The following is a 22,207-nucleotide window of genomic DNA, read 5'->3' as shown; positions in this document are numbered from 1 at the left end:
CCTGTGTGATGGGAAATGTGATCCAGCTGTCCCAGCTCACGGGGACCCAAGGAGAGCCATGGCTGCAGCCACCACTGGAGCTGTGGGATCCAGGGGCAGCCAGGGCTCAGCCCTTGTGGGCTGGGAGACGCCAGGTCCCTGCTGCAGGAAAGGCGGTGGGGCCAGAGGTGTTGCTGAAACTCCCTGGTTACCAAACTCTGATGTAATTAAGCAAGAACATGCATGGGGTTTGGGTCTGGCTGGCCCACCATCTCAAGTCATCAAAACTGGTGGCTGAAAGGACTTCTAACCAAGGGAGTCAATCTCAGGAAATAACAGGTAATGGTAAGAACACCGTTACTTAAATTACGCAGAAAGAAGTCTCTAAGTGAAAAAGTTCTGGCTGTGAGAGGAGACAAGCTGGTAGGGACTTGCAATCACTAATTTGCAGGAGAAGCGAGAAACCTGTAACCAATCCTGTGTGTGAATGAAATGTCATGTACGATGCAAGTACTCTATGTAACGTGTACCCTCGAGTACGTCGGTGTGCGTGTGAGGAGGAAAGATCCCCCGTGTACCCAGCACTGCAATAAACCCATGTCGGCTTTCTAAACTATCATTTGGTTTGGAGGGGTTTCCTGGTTATGATTTTCAGTAGCAGAGGGACCCCTCTCCTGGGGATCTCCCTTCCCCTCGGCTGCAGACGAGCGCCGCAGCCCTGCCCGGTGGCTCTTGGGCTGCTGGGTCCGAGCAGGTGTCCGAGGGCATGAAGAAGGTGATGGGGAAGATGGGCAGTTGGAGAGGATGGGGTTGCTCAGGGCAGGTGAGCAAGACAGGAGGGGTTTTGAAAGCAGGTGGTGAAAGAAATAGGCTGGGAAAGAACGAACACAATCACGAGGGGCTCCTTTAGCTTAGTGCTCTTCAGTGAGCGGGGGCAGGGTGGAGAGACCCCTGGAAGAGTGCCTTTGGCCCCATCCATGACCCTCAGGTGTCTGTGGATATTTCCAGCACCTGGGACCCCAAAGGGGTGTTTCCACCCCGCAGGGTCCTGCACGGGGCTAGGCTGCAGCTGAGGAAACCACAGAGCTGCTGCAGGAACAGTGGGAGCGTGTGACCCCGGAGGTGTGTGGTGCAGGGGGCTTGGGCTCGGCTCAGGGTGGCCATGCTGGGGGAGGACAGGAGTGCTCTGACCGCGACTGGGGAAGGTGCTCAGGGCGGAACGTGCGTTAGTCCCGTGAGAACCCTGGCTCCGCTTTGGGAGCGATGCTCCTCCAGGGAGGGATGAAGAAATTTGGCTGTTTGAGAAGCAGAGAAAGGGCAAGAGGTGCCCGGTGGTTCCGGACGGGAAGGCAAGAAGAGCCATTTGCAATCTGGAGGGGGTTAGAGAGTTTAGGGTCTGTTTGCGGTTTGCTTTGCCTTCCTCCTCCTCCTGTTTCCAGCGTGTGGGAGGCATCTTCGTCCGGCCTCACCAGCAGCATCAGGCTCATGTGGGTTTGGCAAAGCGAGCGGGCACAGCTCTCTGCCCTGGTCTATAAATACAGCGGCTTCTCTGGGGCTGTCTAGACAGGAAGCAGACTGCAAACTGGGAGAAAACTCCCCGTGTTAAAGGGGACCGGCAGCCTGTGCTGGGAGCCCAGGGAAAATTGACTACTGAAATGCTCAGATGTGCCTAGGAAGCTGCTCTGAAAGGGGCTGCTGCCAGGCTGGGTGCCAGGCTGCCTGGATGTGGCAAGGTCCTGGCCCTAGATCAGCCAGGCAGGAGCTGCTGCCTGCATCCCATGCCCTGCTGCCGCTGCAGGCAGTGCAGAGCTCCTCCTGCCCTCTGTGTCCGTGTCTCGTCCCTCAGGGTGCAAAGACTCCCAAAAAATTTTCCTATTCCTGTATCTGGCAATGGGGAGTGCCCTGCACCAAGCACCTTGCTTCCAGATCCAGGGGATCCAGGGTCCTGGATGAGGTGGAGGAGGATGAGGAGGCAGCCATGGAGCACATTCACTGGTGTAGCTGCAACCAGCCCCTCATCCTGCTCTGGCCTTCCTCCCTCCCAGCCCAGCTGGCTCCTCTGCCTCCTGTCCCGTACACTATGCTTTGCAAAACAGCATTCATGAGGACAGCTCAAGGGAGTGGATCCACTGGATCCCTCACTCCTCAGAGCCTGGGAAACAATTCGAGGGCCCAACTACTTGGTCCTTCCTTCCTTCCAGGCTCTGAACCTGTTAGAGTTTACTTTGCATTGCTTTCGTTTTATAACCTCGCAGGGGAAAGTCCTCATCCTGGTTGTTTTGTTCCTGGATGTGGCTTTTTTCACTATAAATATCCAAGCATTGCTTGAAAGAAAAAAAACAGCTCTAGGTAGTGGGGGAAAAATCATAGCCCATGGGTAATGACACATAATTACAGCCTTTCTCCTGATGAAAGGAGCTGCCATTGGGCTCCTAAATGACAGTGTGCAGAAAACACTATTATCAGATTATTCAAGTGGCAAAATCTTTGCAGCAACAAGAAGGCAAAATGCATCGGGCCCTGGGGAGGAAGAGCAGCCAGCACCATCGTCAGCCCTAGCCCGCATGGGGGTGCAGGAGCTGGGGAGGCAAATCCCGCAGCCAAACGGATCTCTGTGGCTGTCCCTGAAAGTTTGCACTGATCCTGCCAGCTCAAGGGACCTGTCCCCGTGTCCCCAGTTCCCAGCAAGGAGAAGGGCTGCAGCAGCGCCCGTGGGCCAGCCACAGGAGGGGCACGATAAGGGAGCATGTCCTCGAGGGCCGGAGGAAGATCTGCCCAAGTGATTTGTCTTTTGCTCTTTACCTCTATCACTACAGATGCTGTAAATTACAGGCATTTGTTATCTGGAGCTTCTTCCTCCTGCTAAGGCAAGATAACAGCCAGAGGAGGTTGCTGTTATTGCTCTGATCAACTTCAGCACCTCCATCTACCCCTGGAGATCTTTTGGGCCTGATCCAAAGATAGCAGGAGACTTTCTCAGGGTGGAGAGCCAAAGGGACAGGCAGTGCCCTGTCCCTGCCCCGGCTCTTGAGAGAGTGGCTGTCCTGGGCAGCCCTCAGGATACCAGGATCTCGCGTCACCAGGACAGCTTAGCAGCCCGTTCCCTTTTCCCCCTCACAGGGAGAGAACCCGGGGTTGAGCCACCCCGTCTCCAAGCCTCAGAGCATGCCTGGGTGTGTGAGTGTTTCCCTGGAGCCTGAGCAGCCTCGGGACCAGTGCAGATAATGGGAAGTGGTGGATGTCCCCTGGGGCAGCTTATTAAACATCAGAGCCCTGCAAGAGAGCCTGGCTGGAACAGTGTGACATTCATACAGCAGCTCAGCTTCAGTGCAAGAAGGGCAATGTCAAGCAAACATAATTAATTTCCCTCTGCAAATCAATTGGGGGCCAGAAGTCAAGCCCGCCTGGTACAGGAGATACACTGCAGTGAATAATCGTCCTCGCAGATGGGTGATCCATGTCGTGCTTACGAAGGCATGCTGCTCACCTCCGAGCAAACTGAATAGCCTCCCCCTTGGGCTGAAGGCAGACAAGGCTGCAGGTCCCCTGTGATGGGCTGTGCCGCAGTGAGTTACTGCCGGAGCTGCCCAGGGGGCTTCCCCGGTGATGAGACCAGGCTGCACGCACCGAACCCAGCAGGTTTCTCTCGGGCAATGGGCTCCTCAGATGGATGGTTTGGTCCTTCATCTGGTGGCTCTGGCAGAAGAACAGCATGGGGAAGGCTGCAGCTTTGTGCCAGGAGCGCCCAAGGGGATACAGGACCCTGAGCATCCCTCATCCACACCTCCCCTCTCCCCCTGCTCCAGGCAGCCCTGGGGGAGCCCTGAGTGGCAATGGGACCCTGTCCTGAAGGGCCACCAGACTGGGGATGTGCCTAACTGCTTGCCTGGCTGCAAACACTGCTGTTCAACTGTCTGCCCCAATTGTTGTCTGCAGACAATAAAATATCATGTGATGTCTTAATGAGCTTCTTGGTATTTGACAATTGCAGGGTAGCAGAGCTTGCTGCCCTGGCCGGAGGGGCTGGACCCTTCCCAGCTCCCAGCACCGGTTTCTGGGTGCGCAGTGGCTCTGGAGCAGCTCGATGCGGGGGACAGGAGGAGCTGCCCTGCCCCGAGTGGAGGGGAGGCTCTGTGGTGGACCCGGCTGGCCAGGACTCTCAGCCCTGTCTGTCCTGGCTCTGCCCTGTGAGGGCATGTGGTGGGCAGGGGCAGAAAGCTCTTATCAGCTGTGCTTTAAAATGAGATACCGCACCAACGTCAGGGAAGTGGCAAAAAAATCCTGGGCCTGTGCCCTTTGAAGGCAAGGCAGGATGGCTTTGGTGTTTTGCTCTCCCTGGCTCAGCTTGTGAGATCTCCTACATGCCACGTCAGTTGGCAGAGCCCAGTGTGACTGTGGGTGCTCTAAGCACCTCTGGTGCTGGAGCTGGTCACCTCCTCCCCGAGGGAGATGGTGCTTGGGCAGCTCAGCAGGCAGGGGCTTCTGAAGGATGCGTTTCCCTTCACCGCCATCGGAAGGGCAGCCAAGTAGCAGAGGACAAGGGGATATTAGTGCTGTTGAGATCCCACCAAGGAAGGAAAAAGCCGGTTTGGGTCAATGCTGATAGCCCAGGAACCACTGAGCAAGGAGGGTGCTGGGGAGCCAGCCTGCACAAGGCTTTACCCTGGCACAGCGGCATCGCAGAGCTGCGGCTCCGGGGCACGTGTGGTACGGGCTGGCCGGGGATGCGTGCGGCTGAGCGATGCTGCCAGGGGCGCCGACCCAGCCTCACTGGGCAGCTGAAGTCCAGCTGAGTGCCAGCAGCACCCATAGCTGCAGCCAGAGCCACTAATGATGTTTTATGGAGTTGGGGCAGAGAGGTGGGAGTGGGGGCTTCCTGTAAAAGGCAGCACTTTGCTTCCAAATCATGCCTGGGAGCTGATGCTTGATCCCTGGTGTTGCTCATTTTCATGTGTCACGTTTCCCTGGGAAAGATAGTGTTTTGAGAGCTCCCTGCAGGGTCCCGCTGGCCAGTGGCAGGGTGGCCTGGCTGGCCACTGGCTCTTGAGAGGGGCTCGACTTCTCTCTGAGGTGGCATGTGCAAACCACATCCATGCATCCCAGCTGGCGAGCTGCTGGCCTTGTGGCAGCGTGCTGAGTCGCTCTCCGTGACTCAGATGTTCCAGCTGATGGGAAGCAGTTTGCCAAGGTCAGACAACGCACCTGGAAGTCTCTGCAGATCTCTGAGCAAACCCTGCTGCCCAGCTGGGAGGGGAGAGCAGGGCAAAGGCAGTGGCTGTGCCTTGGGGATGAGGAAGGAGCGCGGCACAGGCACAGCCTGCCCTCGGTGCCGGGGGGACAGATATGGGTGTCCTACCTGAGCCCCAGGGCCAGGCTGCATCCCATGGCACAGCCGTGAATGTGCGCACACACTTGTGCACACCCGGCACTCACCACGGCGGGGCTGGTGTGCGTCCCGCGGGGAGCAGCGCCCGCGCACATGTGTGCTCTGCCTTTCTCACACAGGCTCGAAGCCACAAGCCAGCCAGCTGCCTGCAAGGAGCCCCGCACCCTGATGTGCTCCGGCCTTTTCAGGGAGAGATGGAGCTGACAAAGTCTTTGTCAGTCAGATCTGTCAGGGAAAGCTCTTTGTTCTTCAGCATTTGCTCTTGCCTCCCCCTCTCCAAACCTAAACTAGATGCATCTGCTTTTGTTTTCCAAATGCAGAATTAGGGACTGAAAAGAGCCCCTTTGTAGTGGGGAGGAGGGGAGAGCTGCAGACCTTTAACTGGGAATGCAAGGTCAGGGGGGAGCTGCTCTATTGTGCTGGGACTCTCCTCCTCCAGCTCAGCCCTTTCTGTGCCCCCTCTTCACACTCTGGTTCCCACTAGAACCACTCTGGATGCAGGGAAACCTGCCTGGGCAGGCGGGGGAGGACAGGCTGCTCCCCCAGCCCCGCTCCAGCGGCTGTGCCAGTGCCCATCGGCATCACTGCCGCGGCTCCCGTGCCCAGCTGCAAGGATGGTGTGGATTTGCCCTGTGGTGGGTTTTGCCACTTCTCAGTGTGGCAGCCAGGAGCTGGTGTGCAAAGGGGGGTGGCAGAGACAAGGTTGGCGAGCGGAGGTGGGCAGCCTGGCAGCGCTGAGCCTGCAGGGTCTATACGTGTGCACGTGTAGGGGATGTACCTGCTTCTCTCTTTCTCTGGCTCCTTTCTGCATCAGGGCAGCTCTGCAGTATGCCCCCCCTCTTCCCAGCCACCTCCCCAACGCTCTCCCAAGGAGGTGGATGACCCAATGCAGACGCCAGCCCGGGGCATGACCACACATGGAGGCAGGGTCTGGACCACGGCTGCACACCAACCACCCCGAGATGCAGAGGAAACATCTCCCCATGGTACCTGTGCCAGCCTGCCATCAGCCTTACTGCCTCCTCTCTTTCAGCAGCAGCTGGCTCACTCTTCCAGGCAGAAAGGATTACTTTTTAATTAAGAACCTGCAGCTCCCACAACAGGAGCAATACCCATCAGCAGTGCTGGAAGGGAGCTCAGCCCGGGGAATTGCAGGGCTCTTTGGAGGAGGCAGTGGTGTGACCAGAGAGCAGCGGTGGGACAGCCCTGTCAGGCTTGGGCAGGCACCCAGGTACCTTTTCCTTGCCAGCCTGATGGCATGGCCTCCTCCGGCTTCCTCGCCCTGGCCCAGACACAGCATTCCCATGGGAGCGAGCTGCCCCAGCCCTGCTGCCCACAGGGTTTGAGGTGGGATTTACCAAGCCAGCACAAAGCTCAGAGTGCTCCAGTTTCCATGGTGGTACCCAGCAGCACGGAAGCTGAACCTGAGCGATTGATGCTGCTCCCCACCGGCTGGTGCTCACGGGCTGCGGCAGGGATTTGCCTGACACACCGTATGTTCTTCAGCTGTTGTGGTAACTGAGACCTACTTTAAGTTTATCTTAATCCTGTTCTTGATTAACTGCAGTTAAACTGAAACAAGCCCAGGTTAATGTGAAATTAGCATCTGCGTTGCCTCAACATTGCATCACCGATGAAAATGCATGTGCATAAGAACCCAGCACATCACCCCCCCCCGGGTCCAGGAGAAAGGCCACAGGCTGGCCGGGGCTGGTGCTGTCTGATGCTGCCGCGGCACAGTCCCCCAGCCCCCTGCCCATCCCTGCAAGTACAACCAGGCAGTGAGCTCCAGCTCAGTCTGTGGGGCCCTGTTGCTCCTCAGTCTCAGCCACGGCCCTTGGCAGTACCTCACCGGCTCTGGGGGAGCGTTTGTCCCCCCGTCTGTCCTGGGGAACCTGCCCATGCTCTGCTTATGTTACCAGATGGTGACAGCTCATGGTCGCTCCTGCACTGAGCCCTGATGTGATGCTGAGGTCAGGGATGCAGCCAAATTCTCAAATCTCCCAGGAGCAGGGGATGGTTCCCCCCATTTTCAGACAACACCTTTACTTATAAAGGCCCAAGGACTTGTGTCCTGTTGATGCAGCCAAGCAGAAAACTGTCCCCAAGGAACAGCAGCTGCAGAGGTGCAAGCCCGTCCCCTTTCCATCGCGAGGTGCTATGCTGCAATCCCATAGGGTCCATTTTGGGGCCAAAATTACTAAGCCTGGGACAGAAACCCAGGGGAGGCACAGCTGCTCTGGAGAAGAGCAGGGCCAGGAGCTGCTGTGCAGGGAAGCTCCCCCCAGCTTGTGTGGGTGCCCAGCAGCCTTGCCAGCCCACAGCGGCCTGGCTCTCGGCTGCTGGGTGAGGAGGGGAGAGGAAAGCAGGCCTGGGGACGAGCGGCTGCCTAGGATGCCCTAAAGGTGCATGGGGTGAGGCGTGCTTGCAGGGGGCTGGGGTCGGCTCTGCTGCCCTGCTGTCATCGAAACATTCCCCATGTTTGGCTTGCTGGGAGAACAGCATCCCAGCAGGTGTGTTACCTTCCCCCCTTCTCCCTGTTCACACATCTGTTGTCCTGGAAAGAAAATATCCATTGGGTCTTGGCATGGCGAGCTGAACAGTTGCCTGAACCAGCAAGAGGCTGCTCCTGGAGACGGATGCCCAGCATTTGGTTCAAATATAGCTCTGGTGATTGACAGGGCTAATTCAGCCTGTCCTCTTCCCTGTTATAACTTAATCACTTGCACATTGCCTCGCGCAGGTCTTTCACTGCCAGCCGGAGATGTCTTCATCCTGGGATGCCCTGACTTAGAGTCTGACTTGGGGCTGCTCCCATACTTGTGCTCCCTGACGGAGGCTGAACCGCCCTCTACCATCCCTGTTACCCTGCGCCAGCCCAGTTTTGGGGGAGCTCGTCTGAGCTGCATGAACTGGGGCTCCGTGGGGTGGGCTGCCATGCTGGAGGGTGCGGAACACAGGCTGGGTTCACTGGTGTGGCAATATCCCACCTTGCCCTCCAGCCTGGCGCCCCAGCATGGTCCCGAGCAGAGGGTGCCCGTGCTGCCCATGCACGCAGAGAGTTTTTGGGGTGCCCCATGTTAGAGCTGCCATGCTCCTGCTCCAAACCTCGGTGGAAGGTTGCCCGATGTGCACAGCTGAGCAGGGCAGGGACCGCAGCGGCAGTGGGTCCTGGACGGCTCCTGGGAAGGATTTGGGTCTGGCAGTCCTCTCGACACCTGCTCACAGCGAGCGGGTGCCCCGGAGCCCCTCGCTCTGCAGGTGGGCCGGGCGAGGGGCTGCCCGCAGAGGGCAAACGGTGGGGTGCAGGAGAGCCCCTCGCCCCCGACTGCCCGCCGGGCCCGGGGCTCCGCCGGTGCGACCGAGGGCGCGGAGGCGAGCGGCACGGCCGGACAGCCCCCCGCAAAACCTGGCGGGGACCCCCGGGACCCTGCTGCCGGGAGCCCAGCGCGGGGGCTCCGGGGGGCGGCCCGGCCCGGCGGCGACTACAAGCCCCATCAGGCCGCTGAGGAGGAGGAGGGTGGGAGGAAGACGGGGGCGGAGCCGGGGGCAGGCGGCGGGGCGGTGCGGGAGCGGCTCAGTCCGGCGGCGGCGGGCGCACGGAGGGGACGCGGCGGCGCGGGCAGCGGCAGCGGCGGCCGTCGGGGCGGCCGCGCCTCCGGGAGCGCCTCCCGCCGCCACCTCGGGGCCGGCCCCGCCATGGGGCGGCCGCTGTGAGCGCGGCGGCGGCCGGGCTGCGCTCCCGCCCCGGCCGGGGCTCCCTCCATTGTTCCCGGGAGCGGCGGGCACCGTGCCGCGCCGCCGTCCGCGGGGCTCCGGTGAGTACCGCCGCTGGGGCTGCCCGGCACCGCGGCGTATCGCTTTGTGCTCCGGGGGCGCGACCCGGGCCCGCCCCTGGCCCGCGAGGGTCCGCCGCGGCCGGACACCCCTGGCCCCCCCCCAGCCCCGGGCGCGCCGGTGGCCCGTGGCGGGGCGGCTGGCAAGCACCGGGGCGGGGGAGTCCGGTTTGCGGGAGCTGGGGGGGGTCGCGGACACCGGGGAGGTCCGCTTGCGTGTGGCGGGGGTCCCGGTTTGCAGCCCCCGCGACTGGAGGGGCTCGGTTTGCAGCCCCCGCGGAGGGGTCCGGGCGGCAGTTTTGAAACGCGGCGGGTCCGAGCCCCTCGCTGGGGCCGAGCCGGGGCTGGGAGGCTCCCGGGGCGGGCGGGGGCCCCAGAGCCCTCCTGGCGGCGGGGGTCCCCGGCCCGGGGCTGGCGGCTCTTTGCCGAGTTGCTGCCCGGTCTCTTATTCCCGAAAAGTTCCGAAGAGGAGCCTCGCGCCTTCCAGAACAAGATGGAAGGGGAGCTGGGTTTGGTTTTGTTTGAGGTCGGGGGTCCCGGGGCGGTGCGGCGGTCCCCAGCACGTAACGCGGTCCTCGGGTTTCTGTTTCCCTTTGTGTTTGCCAGCCGCGGCGGGGAGGAGGGGGCTCCCCGGGCTGCCTTTGCCCAAACTCTTCGGGGGTCTCTGGGAATCGCCCTCGCCTGTGCGTGGCGAGCGCGCGGGGAGTGCGGCGGCGCAGCGATGCTCGGGGACCCGCCGGGGTGTACAGCCCTGGGCACCGGGTGGCTTTCGGCTGGTGCTGCTGGTTGCCCGGTTTGTGGTTTTTTGGTTGGGTTGTTGGGGCCGTGAGCCGCCCTCGCAGCCAGCTGGCCTTGCGTGAGGCGCGTTCGGGCTACACCGTGGAGCGACGAAGCCGCCTGGCGATTCCCTTCTCGACCCGAGCTGTGGAGTTACTGCCCCGTGCCGCGAGTGTCACGGCTGGCCGGGGCAGCTTCCTTCCCGTCAATGTTTAAACCTCAGCGGTGCAGTTCGCCCAACTGCTTGCGTTAATAAAACAGATGGGCTTGGAGGCAGCTGCTCTGCCAGGGTCCCAGCCAGAGCGAAACGGGGATTTGTGTTCAGGCGGAGGCGGTGATGTGCTCTGGCTGGACATCTCCGGGTGCTGACCAGCTGGGTGCCGGTGGGGGTGCGGGGGGGGGGCAGCCGCCCTGCTCAGCCCCGGGGATGCTGTGGGAGCGTGGAGCCCGCGGACCCCTGCTCTGGCTAGCAGCCATTTTCCCCACACAGGAGCACTTCCTCCCTTAATCTCTGTGGTGGCTGGCATGCACTGTTGCCTTTTCGTTGTGTTGCTCGGAGAGGATTAAAATAAATAGTCCCAGCCCTGGTGGGGTGAAGGCAGGAGCGACGCCGTTGCAAAAGCAGCCTGCGTGCACATCCATCGGCTCAGGGCTTGGCTGTGCGCGAGGTGCCTGCCCCGGCTGTGCTGGGAAGGGGCCCACATTGCTTTCGAGTGTGAACTGGAGCTCCCCGTTTATTGATCTGCCTAAAACCGTGAACTGAACTAGGAGCTGTGTTGCTCCCAGCCCCAGATGGTTTCCCCCTGATGCCCTGGCCCCCCAAGGCTGCTAGGAGGGGCTGCTTGACTGGCCCACATCCCAGTATGAACTGGATCTCCTGGCTTCTTCCCACTACAGACTGGATCCCCTTGGCCCCCTGCCAGTACAAACTGGCAGCTGTAGCCCAAAGCCCCCGAGTCTGAGGTCAGCAGGGAGTGGGGCTGGTGTTTGATTAGTGCTAGGCAGTTCTCGGTGTTCCTTATGGGTCCCTTCCAACTTGAGATCTGTGATGCTGGGGCTGGGTCGCAGGTGCTTGTCCCATCCCGGTAATTCAGCTTTCTCCCTGGTTTGGGAGCTTCTGCTTATGGGCACAAAGGCAAATGCAAGCAAATCTGTGCCAGAATGTTTGCTGGGGAAGTGTGTGTCCTTCCCCTCCCGGCAGCTTCCCTTGGAGGAGCTGAACATAGTTGAAAACCCCATCCAGCATCCTCCCAGGCTGGATAACAGGTCTCTGCCTCTTCCAAGGCATGGTAGACTGGTTGTATCCCAGTCTCCCTGTTCTCCACCAGTCCCGTCCTAGAGCAGGCAGTGGTACCAGCCTAGTGGAGACTTTTGGGTACCAACAGATGCTCTGTAGATCTGAAAATCAAGCCCTTTGGTAGGGATCCCTGAATTTGAGGACGCTTCTGAAATGGAACTGGTTTTACAGAGCTCTGTGGGTGAGGGTGGTCCTTTCCCCATCCTTCCTGCCCCGCGTGCCAGGCTCCCCTGCTGCTAGATGCCCGCAGCATGCAGCAAGCTCAGTGCCGGAGATACCCTTGGTAGCTGTAAGGCCTCAGGGCAGGCTGCAGCGCACGTAGCCGGCAAGGGTTAATGCACTATGTATGCTGCACAGTTGGATATTTATTTTTCCAAGCATGCATCTGCTTTAAGCATTATAGTTTTGCCCTATAGTTACATTTGCAGTTGTGTTTGCTTTTTATTTCAGCAAATACTCTGTTCCTGACCTGAGCTGCAGGCTGGGGCAAGGAGCTGGGCAAGGGAAAGGCTTTTCTCCCTGCCGCCCAAAAATTTTGCCTTTGGCGTGCCCTTCTTTCCCAAGGGCATCTGGAAGGCTGCTTATGTTGAGCCTCAAAGAAAAATTGAGTCTCCTTTTTGTATTTTGGAGGGCATCTGTGCCAGGCAAGGTCTCTCGCTGGCAGTCACCACCTCTCCACCCTGAGGGATGTGTGGCCCTGGGCTGGGTACAGCCCCCCACTGCTGGCTCCTGAAGCCTTCCAGACCTGGCAGCCGAGCTCAGACTCTTCTCCCTGTTGAATTTGGCCTTGCCCCATTGTTTTTCTGCCTGCTGCATTAACAGGCTGGTCGCTGGCGCCGAGGCACCCTGGCGCTCGCCTGCCTCTGGGTTGCTCTGATGTGGTGGATGCCACAGGGGCCAGCTCTGCTCCAGCGGGGGAGGCAGAGGCCAAGCTGCCCCGGTCCAAAGCCCCCCAGACCCCTGAGCCAGCCGACGGCAGCTACCTTCTATCACCGCCGGCAGCCCCGGCACACGGACCCCGGATCGGAGCAGGGGCTCTCCGGCAACACGGGAAGCCACAGGCTGTGTGCCTGGGCTCTGACCCTTGCTGCCTCGGCTGGGCAGCCTGCTCCGGCACTGGTTCCTGCTTTTGGCACCTTGGATGCATTCCTGGGGATGAGCCACGGGACGGGAAGGGGCTTCCCCACGACACTCAGCCCAGAAACGTTCTGCCTGAGTGTCCATGGAAGGTCTTGTGCTGAGTCCCTGGGACAGCTCAGCTGGGTGACTCACTGGTGCAGGAGCAGCGAAAATGCAGCCCTCGGGGTCCCCGAGCAAAACGGGGGAGACAGGTTGCACAAGGCTGTTCCGGCATGCAAAGGTGGTGTGGGAGCATCATCCCCGATGTAAGGGCTTGCAGGGAGCCTGTGCCCCTGCGAGGGTGCACAGGTGGGTGCAGGGGTGTCCGTCACCGCTCCAAAATAGCTGCGTGGGTGTAATGGCCAGTTGTAATTGCAGTCTCAGAGACAGGTCTCTGAGGGGCAGTTAGCCCTGGCTCCTCTCTTACTGCTTCCATTTTTAGTTGTTTGAATCCACCCCAGAGCAGTAAATTGCAGTGTGCTGGGGAGCGGGGACCGTGCCCAGCAGCAGCCAGAGACCCACCCTGCTCAGACTGCTGTCCTCCCCAGCAAACGGTTTCCTGTTGGGATTTATATAAAAGCTGTATAAACACAGAGAAGAGCCATGCTGTTGTTTGCACAGGTAGGAGCGCTCTCCCCACTTCCTCACCTCTTTGCGGAGCAGGTACAGAGGAGCCCTGGGGGGGGGCAGGGGCCGTGGGGATCCCCGTTCCCCTGCAAAGGAGGGAAGGGTCTGTGCTGCCCCTTCCCTTCAGCATCCTCTCCTCTCTGAATACCGGGATTTCCTCCGGTGCTGCTGGGACTGGCTGGGGGAGCAGGCAGGATGCTGGGTTTGACCCCCGTGTGCAGGATGCGTCCCCGTCCTGCACCTGTCTGCCTTCTACAAAGCCATGGCTGCTGCTGCCTCCCTTTCTGCCCTGGGAAGCTGAGCATTGGTCATGCACTCTCTCTGGATCTTGGCAGCCATCCCTCCCTCTCCCTCCCAGGGACTCTCCCAGACTTGGGACAGCTCTTTGCTGCCGAGTGATCCATACGCCATGGAAATATGCTGCTGTCAAGCCCCTGAATCAGCTGGAAGGCGCCTGCTCCGAGGTGTATCTGGAGAAGGGCTTTGCTGTGTGCCGAGCCAGCACTGACTCATTTTTCAGGAACTGCTGCTTCTGGAGGCGCTGTGCTCCCCTCCCTCCATCCCTCCATCCCTCCCTCCCCTCGGCGGGCTGGCTCGGAGGCCCACGCAGACGCTCCGCATTAGGGCATGTTCCGGGGAGCATGTGCTGTCGATAAACAAAACCACTTAGAGACAGAAAATAATTTCCAGAAATACCAAAGACTTTTCTTTTTTTTTCTCCCCCCCCCCCCCCCGAAGAATTCCACCTCTCCCTTCCAAACCCTGATAAATTGTTAACATTCAATAACTATTTAAAAGCGTGCTGCCTGGCGCCTGGGAGCGCTGGCGCTTGGAGATAACACCGGTGTTTGCTGGGTGCCGCCTTTCCCGGCCCGACTGCTTGTGTCAATATTTTGGATCCCAAATGCCCCAGCACCGACCAGAGCCGCAGCAGTTGGGGCAGGGAGGAGGCAGCCGGAGCCCCCAGACCTGCGCCCCGGCTGGGTTTCCTTGGGCTGCGGAGGCTGTTCAGGGGGTCTGAGCTCCCCTGGCAGTGCCCGCTGTTACACGGGGACACTTTGGGGCTGGCACTGGTGGCTGCTCAGCCCACCCCTGGGGCAAAACCAGCGCTTCGGGCAAGGGGAGCGAAGGGGCTTGCTGGAACGGGAGAGGCGGTGGCCAGAGCTCCGGCGGACCGAGTGCGTGGGGAGGATGAGTAGCAGCTTATTACTCACTACAACTATTACTCACTGTTTTTAAGAACACGTACTTTAGGCAGATGCCTTATGGCAAAAGGAAGCTCTTGTTCACACAGCAGGTTGGGAATGGCTTAGCGTGCAGCTTTGGGGAGCACTACTTGGGTGGGAGAGGGACCCGGTGAGCTCAGGGTGCTCGGCAAGGGCTACAGGGCACGGGGGTCCAGCTGCAGTCTGGGGAGGTGCTCCGGCCTCTGGCTCCCGGAGCCTGGAGGAGGGTTTTGGAGATGGTATCATCCTGCCCACACCCTGGTCCTTGCAATTCTTCCAGAGCATCCACTGCCAGCAGCACCCTGGCTGGACCAGCATGGCCGTGCTTATGTTGTGCAATTAACTGGGCAGGGATCTTGCCGGCGAGCTCTTCGGCAAAGCCCAGTGGGACAATTAACGATGGCCAGTGTCAGGACCTCCATCCCAGGCTTCTGCGGAGCCGCAGATGTGCCGCGGGGGTGGAGCGCAGGGGTTTGCTCGCATCCACGCTGCTGGGAGCAGTTGGCCAGGGGCGTCTGGGCTTGGGCTTTGGCTCCAGTGTCCCCCTTGAAACGTGTTTTGGCAGAGCTCCATGCTCCTAGTGTGGCGGGAAGGAGGGATGAGGGCACATCCCTGGGGCACCCTGGGCTGGAACCAGGCTCCGCTGGGTTTCCCTGTACCAGAACCCGGCTCTGATGCCTCCCCACACAGAACGGTGTCCCTGGCAGGGGAAGGGGCTGGGGACCCGAGGGGGTGGGCGGGCTAGAGAGCCCAGCGTGAGAGCTGGCAGGAACAGAGCGAATTGCAGTATTGGCCGTGGAAGCTGGGGGATTTCTCCCCAAACAGCCACACTGAAACCAGCTGTCAGTGGAAAGAGATCTGCTGCTCCGGAGCGCGGCGCTGGCTAACCCCTTCAGCTCCGGGAAGGCGTTTCCGTAAGGGGTGGCTGTGTGCATGCCCTATAGATTCTGTAGGGAGAGGAGGGGAGGGGGGTTTGCAGCAGGATCTGCCCTGCTTAGGGTTGCACAGTGACATGGACATCAAGTTTTGGTCTGGATACGTGGGATTTGCCACCGTGAAGCCGTGGGTCAGCCACAGTGGAGCAAGGTGCTGGTGGTCCTGGAGCACCTGGGGGTCCTGGGCCGGGTCCTGCACTGCCTGGGGCATTTGGGGCAGAAGATCTGGAAACAAGGGAGAGAGGCAGGAGGGCGTTTGGTGGCAGGTATGCTCGCACAGGGGAGAGGCAGCCTTTCGGAGCCCAACAGAAACATTTCTCCTGTCCCACAGAACTTGTCAAGATTTGGAGATTGTTTTTCATCTGAGCAAAGATAAAGAAAGCTAAGAAACTTCTGGGAGTTGCCGCACCGTGATGACCTGGCTTGGGCCAAGGGGGAGTTTGTTTCAAAAATTTTGCAGCCTTTTGGTCAGTGTGGGAGTTCCTATTTTCAGCACAAACTAGGTGCAGGAAGGCGAGAGCAGAAATCTCCCTTTCTTCAACTGGTGATTGAAAATTTCTCTGACCATTCTGGGAAATTTTGCTGCATTTGATTCTGCTTCGCCAGCAGTTTTTCTCTCGACACATCAGCGCTTTTATGCAGGAAAACGTAACCCTGCCAATCAGTGCTGGGTCGCTTCAGGCTGTGGAGGGGTCCATGGGTGGGGACCTGCCACCGTGGGTCCAGGGACATCTCGCCGCCCAGGCTGGATGCTCGAGGAGCATCGCCTGCCATGGCGAGCACATCCAACGCACGGAGCTGGAGGGGGCTGGATGGCGGGGGTGCATCTTGCCCTGCTCTGACTCTTCTTTCCTCCTTGGCAGCTCAGAGGGGCTGACGGCCCGGCGGAGACCCCCCCCGCGCCCGCCCGGGGCCAGCCCGGGGTCCCCATGGAGTGGGAGTTGCGGAGCCCAGTTGCCAAGCAGTAGCCGCAGCAGTGGGATGTTTACCTGGCGGTGCCTCATCCTTTGGGCTGTGCTGGTCACAGCCACGCTCTCAGCTGCCAGGCCGGCCCCCACCCTGCCCGACCAAGGTAAGACACAAACCACCACACCGGGGAGCGCCCGGCTCCCTTGTCCCCTCACGTCTATCTAACGGCGATACAAGACAGCTGGTCTCTCTTGTGGCAGGGGCTGCGGCGGGGGCACGGGCACGTCCCCCAGCAGCAGCACGGGGCTCAGCTCAGCTGCCTGGGGGCTGGCGGTGGGGACGTGGCGCGTGTTGTCTGCTGAGAGCAGTTCGTGTGGGCACAGAAAGTGTGTGCGTGGCTCCGGTGTTGCCTGTGCAAGTTTTAAACGCGAGGGAAATTGCGGCAAACTGTTGGTGTGGAGAAGCCTGGGGGTTGCGTCCCGGGCGGGGGGTCGTTGTGTGTTGTGGCACTTGCTTCCATCTGCAGCCTGAGATGTGCGTGAAGCCTTCTCCCACCCCTGCTTGACACTGGGGTGATCCTGGGCTCGGCAGGTGGGGATGGGGATTTGGGTGCAGGGTACCAGTGCAGGTTTTGCCAGCTGGCAGTGCATGGGATGAGTATGCCCCACAGAGACCCCCAGGGAAAACCAAGGGGCATATGGAAAACCAAACTGGGGAATGCCCACGGTGCTGGGTTTGAAGCCAGGGCTGGCTCAGGTGGTTCCTGCAGCCCTGATCACTGCACCACTGGGGCTGGAGAGCACGGACCAGGGCATCCCCCTTGCTTTTCATCCCTGCTTTTCCCAAAAAAACTTGCAAGGGCTTGTGGCCTGCAACGGGCAGGCGGGGGGTGTGCTGCTGCAGCCCTGCACAGCTCTGGAGCGTGGTGGCACCCTGAGATGCAGTGGATGTTCTGAGTGGGTCACCTGGCCCTGGGGACAGCTGGCCCCAACAGAAAGCACCGCTCTAGCATTTCAAAGCCTTGGCCTTCCCCTCGGTGAGGCAGAGAATAAACAGACCAGGCAGCGCCGCACAGGACTCCTGACTTACTGCCTTTTGGTTTTAATTACCCAAGAATGTCTGGTCTGTGGGGTACTGCTTTTCTTTCTAAGGCTCGCTGCTCCCCCTTCTCTCGTGCTCCCACCAAAACTCTGAGAGGCCGATTGCTGGTGCTGCCGGCGTGGCACGGCGCGGTGCCCCGGTGACCAGCCGCACTCCCCATGCTGCGGTCCCGTCACGGCTCAGGATCTGGGGGGGCAGCTGGCACCAGCGAGCAAACCATGATGCAGCTGGGGTCCCCACGCCGACCTCGGTGGGTGACGACAGGGTGATCCGGGCTGGAAGCGTGCCGGGGGGCCGGGGTCGCTGCTTCTGGTCTGAGCCACGAGTGCCCTGGTCACAGGGAGATCCCATGAGATAGCTGGAGCTGCGTGTGGTCCCTGGGGAGCGCAGGCTCCAGAGAGGAGCCTGGGCAGAGCATCGCTCACGGGGACCATCTCCGAGATTTTTCCGTTGGCGTGCTTACTCCCCACTTCTGTAAATAACGCAGTTGGCAGCGGTAAACATGTTTTTCTCAGGAGATTGCTCTTCCTGGAAGAGCTTTCCTGGCAGCGTTTGGGGTACGGATGGCTCTCATGCTGCCGGGAGAGCGGCGCTGGCAGCCATGGCGTTGGGAAAGCTGTCGGGGTGTTCAGGCTGAGGGCTGGTCAGGGAAGAGGTGGGTTTTGGGGTGCTTAAGGAGCCCTGCAGCCCCCGGAGGGTTTGGGGAGCAGTGCCAGGCGGCGGGGGTGGAGGAGGAGAGGGTGGAGAGGAGGGAGCTGGTTCCTCGCCAGCCTCATGCCAGGGCTAACAATAACCTCTGGAAGCGTTTCCCGACACGGTTCTCACCAGGGCAGCCCAATTAGTGCCACAGCAGGAGCCTGGCTGGGGCAGAGTCGTCCCTTGGCTCCGGAGCTGGCTGGTGGGAACAAAATGTTCGCAGCAGGACGTGCGGGATGGGAAGAGCCGGTCCTCGACCAGCACCCGCAGCCATCCGCCAGCACCTTGTAGGTCACCTGCCAGGGTGGACTCCGGATCCACCCCGGGGGAGTTTGGGGTCCGGCAAGGTGCTCATGGGGGCTCAGCTGTGGGGCATCATCCCCCCGGGGCCAGGCTCGCTGTCGTTCCCCCTCACCAGGGCCAGCATCACCGTGCCGGCTGGGGCTGCGGTGGCCGCTCTCGGGTCCCCTCCGTGGCGGAGGCAGCAGCTTTCCCGGACTTTGTTCTGGATGTTTATGGGGTTTCAGTTTACTCCCGGTTCTGAGGCAGCTAAGCTCCCTTCTCAGGGAGCGAGTAATCCCCCGCGCCCGGCCAGCGGCCCCTGCCTCACTGCGAAGGGGGATTTTCAGCCGCTGGCCCGCCTCTCCTCGTGGCATGGGGAGGGGGCTTGGGAACTCTGCCTTTGTCAGGGGATCGCTCCTGTTACTGAAAAATCTGCAGCAAATAAAATATTAACGGGCACTTACTGCATTTTATAGTTACCTAAATTTGGAGGTGGTAAAAAAGCCCCTAGTTAAGGGGAAAAGCCAAGAAATTTCCATGAGCAACCTCCATCTCCCTCCCTCACAAAGCCGGTCTTTGTCTTCAGGTTAAATAGAAACCTGCAGAAAATTGCCGAGGGGATTTTTTTCCTCCCTCCTTGTCTGCTATTGTCCTCGCCACTGTTCAGGCATTTCCACCACTCAGGGTCTGCCTCATCCCGGCTGAGCAGGTTTTCCTGGGGAGCTGGGCGCTGCCGTCTCCTGGGGAGGGGGGTCCTGCCTTGGGCAGCTCGTTTTGGGGTGCACTGAGCCCCCACAGCTGCCCCAGTGCAGCAGATACTTTCCCAGCAGATGCATCTGCCCTCTGGAGCAGGGGGCTTTGGCAGAGGAGCCCAGGGCTGAAGACCCCTCCCCGTGTGGCCCATTGGGGCGGGGGGCTGCCCCATTTCCCAGTGCCGCCGGCCGCCCAGCTGGCCACAGGCTTAACCCCCCCCCCGGCCCATCTGCAGGGCCAGCGGGGGCCCTGGCTCCCAGGGCTTTGTCGTGCCTGGCTCAGCCAGGGGGTCTCGCTGCGGACCCTACAGGAGCCAGAGCTCCAGGGCTGGGAGCATGCTCAGCCCGGGCAGCTCCGGGGATCTCTGTGAGTGTGAGGCTGTGCTCCACCACCGCTGCTCCCCAAAACCCACTCGGGGCTGGCAGGAACGTTGCATGTGAAGCGGGGGCTGTAATGTGCACCCCCCACCCCCAGCAGCAAGGATGTTTTCTGGGGCTGTTTGGCACAGCTGTAGCCTGGCACGCACTGTGGGCAGCCACAGCATCCCCAGAGGTGGCACAGCAAGGCTCCTTGGCTTGTCCCCGCTGCTGACCGGGTGGGCTGCTGGCCCTCGGCTTTGTAACCCCCTCCCCATTTCCCTGCTGTCCAACTCCCCCCCACCTCGTTTTTGCAGCTCTTGGTGTCTCGCCACCCCTTGCACAGGGAGCCCCAGGGTATCAGTTTTGGAGTAGCCCACTCCTTGCTGAATCCGTGCAAGCAGCTTGGAGATCTCTGCCAAGCCGTGAAGTCTCCTGCACTTTTGCTGTTGATGGCAGCAGCCCAGGATCGTTACTGGCCCTTGGGGGAGGGGGCGGGGGGGGGGGGGGGAGCAGCCCCCACACACACCTCCGAGCCCTCCTCTTCCCCAGACACTAGTTGCCGCAGACACTTGTTCCCCAGGGCATCGTCGTGTCTTCTGGGGCATCACGCCGCTGCCTTCCCCTCCCAGGCTGTCGAGCAGGCATTGTTCCCTGTCTCCCGCCTTTCCACTCGGATGCTGTCACTCCAGCCCTTAATTGAGGAGGAAAAAGAGAAATATGAGTCTTAGGGAAAAGCAGGAGTGCTCTGTTGGAGCCTGGGCTGCAGAGCTGCCCCACGGTGAGCAGAGCCACACCAGGTGGGTGCAGGGGTCCCCCCACGTGTCTGGGGGCTGGCTGGCTGGCTCCCCCCTCCACGTGCAATAGCCTCAGGCTGCCCGGGAGAGATGTGGGGAGAGGAACGCAAACTCTGCCTGCATCGGCAGTGAGCCAGGGCCCAGGCAAAGCCAGCGGTTATTGCAAAAAGCCATAGGCACGTGTGCAGGTTGGGGTGCTCGCTTGTGCCCCCCGAGGTGGGCAGGACCCCCCCCCCCCCCCGTGGCTGTCCCATGCCTATGGAGAGCTGATGGGCCAGTGTCTGTGCCCCAGGCTGCTGCCCCCAAGGGCTCCTCTCCGCTGCAGAGCTCTGAGCGTGGCCGGGGGTGTCTGGGGGGGAAGGGGTGGATTTATTCTGACAGCTTTGCAAACTACCAACGCGCCTGTTAATTAAGTGCTGCTTCATTCGACGTGCAGGCTAGGAAGAGCAGGAGCGCCTGGAGCAGTACATAAATCCCTCTCTCCCTGCCGGAGGAAGCATCCAGGGACCCAGAGAGTGGCAAGAAGTCCACTGCCTCCCAGGCTGGCTTGGTCAGGAAGAGCCATGGGTGCCCCGAGCCCCCCTGGAAGAGCCATGGGTGCCCCGAGCCCCCCTGGAAGAGCCATGGGTGCCCCGAGCCCCTGGTGCTTGCCTACTGTCATCTCCCTCTGCAGCCTGTCCCCGGGAAGGGGAGCTGGGGATGTGCAGCTGGATCCCTGTGAGCAGCAGGGATGCAAGGGTGCTGCGCGGGGCATCTCCCCTCGGGGCATCCCCCCGCCCCCCCCCCCCAGCTGGGGGGGGCAGCAGGGCGAGGAGCTTTTTAAATAAGAAAGAAGCCAATCCCACATCCCGGTAAGCGCTTCCTGTTGGGATTAGCGGGGCTGCCGGGCATGTGTGTGCTTTTTCTTCAGGAAATACCTTCGGAAAGCCCCGCTGGGGTCTCCAGGGCAACCGGCGGCCCCGGCCCCGCGCCCCCCGCCCGCATTGTCCCCGCGCCGCTTTGTTGGCCGCTTTATTGCCATCGCCATCGCCAGCACGGCCCATGGCTGCACCGCTCTGGGGGGCTGTGCCGCTGTGTGCGGGCACGGCTGGGGGCGCACGGGCAGAACTGGGGGGTGAAGGTTAATCTGTGCCACTCCCCTCCCCAGGGCTGCTGCCCCGTGTCCCTGTGCCCTGCTGTCCCCATCGGGGGCCAGCCCCAGGGGAGCCGGTGACAGTTAAATGCACTTGGTGACACTCTCCATCTGGCCAGCGCTCGCTAGGCTCAGCTCTGCTTTCAGTTCCATTTCAAAGCTGGAATAAAGTAATAAACCCATGGCGGGCTGCTCGGGCATTGCAGCGTGCATCTACTTTTTGGGCTCGTTTGAAGGCAGAAGCGTGATCTGGCTGGGCTGGAGCTGCCCTCGCCTTGCCCATCCTCAAGAGTTTAAGTTAAAAAGGGAACAGCAGATAGTTTAGATGTGCCAGACCTAATGTGTGTTTTGCTGCTTTCTCCGGGCAGGCGAGCAGCAGGCGCTGCTGGTATTTTGTTGGCTCTCCTCACTCTTGCCCTGTTTTGCTCCAAGGGGGCTGTGAGCACCCCTGCAGCCTGCCTGGGGTGGGGAATCCCACCCATGCCAGGGATTGCCCAGCGCCCACCAAGCGCTGTGCGATGCTGGGAGCATCCAGAGCCTTGCTGTGTGGCGCAGGGGCAGGCAAGGGCCCGGGGAGGAGAGCCAAGCGTTTGTCTGGCTGATTAAGCTTTTGCTCAGGTGGCCTGCTCGGGGCTTGCTCGCGCCTCGATGGAGCAGCCGGCCGGGCCGGCAGCTCTGTGGAGGGGCTGCACCTGGTGCCTTGGTTTAGGTTACAGAAGAGCAGAACATGAGAAAGAGACATTTCAGGCTGATGGAGTGCAGCAATCAAACGGGCTCACCCTAACTGACATACGTGGAGGGCTCGCCGGTAACACGGCGGTGGCTCATCGCCGGCTGCTGCCAGGCAAGGGGCAGCCCAGGACCGTGGCGCTCCCGGTGCCCCCCCGCCGCCCTCCCTGGGTGTGCAGAGAGGCTGCATTTCCAGTGGGACGTCTGTGCATCAGCTGCCGCGTGAGCCGGGCTGCCCCGGTGCCAGCAGGGCTGCCCCGGCAGCCACCG

The 22,207-nt window shown here is 60.9% G+C and overlaps 1 protein-coding gene across 2 annotated transcripts in view; it reads left to right on the top strand.

Annotated features, from left to right (window-relative positions):
• The first annotated feature begins 8,932 nt into the window (after window positions 1-8,932).
• Window positions 8,933-22,207, top strand: part of FGFR1 (fibroblast growth factor receptor 1) — a 29,923-nt gene continuing 16,648 nt past the window's right edge. The window contains exons 1-2 of one of the 2 annotated variants that reach the window (XM_080370518.1): window positions 8,933-9,183; window positions 16,046-16,254. In XM_080370518.1, coding sequence (XP_080226644.1) covers window positions 16,164-16,254 — 91 coding nt within the window. In that variant the 5' untranslated portion in view covers window positions 8,933-9,183; window positions 16,046-16,163. The remainder of the gene's footprint in view (window positions 9,184-16,045; window positions 16,255-22,207) is intronic. The other variant, XM_080370519.1, reaches the window with a different exon arrangement.

Source organism: Falco punctatus (assembly GCF_963210335.1).
Source record: "Falco punctatus genome assembly, chromosome: 20".
Lineage (NCBI taxonomy): Eukaryota > Metazoa > Chordata > Aves > Falconiformes > Falconidae > Falco > Falco punctatus.
This window is presented reverse-complemented; position numbering and strand designations above follow the sequence as displayed.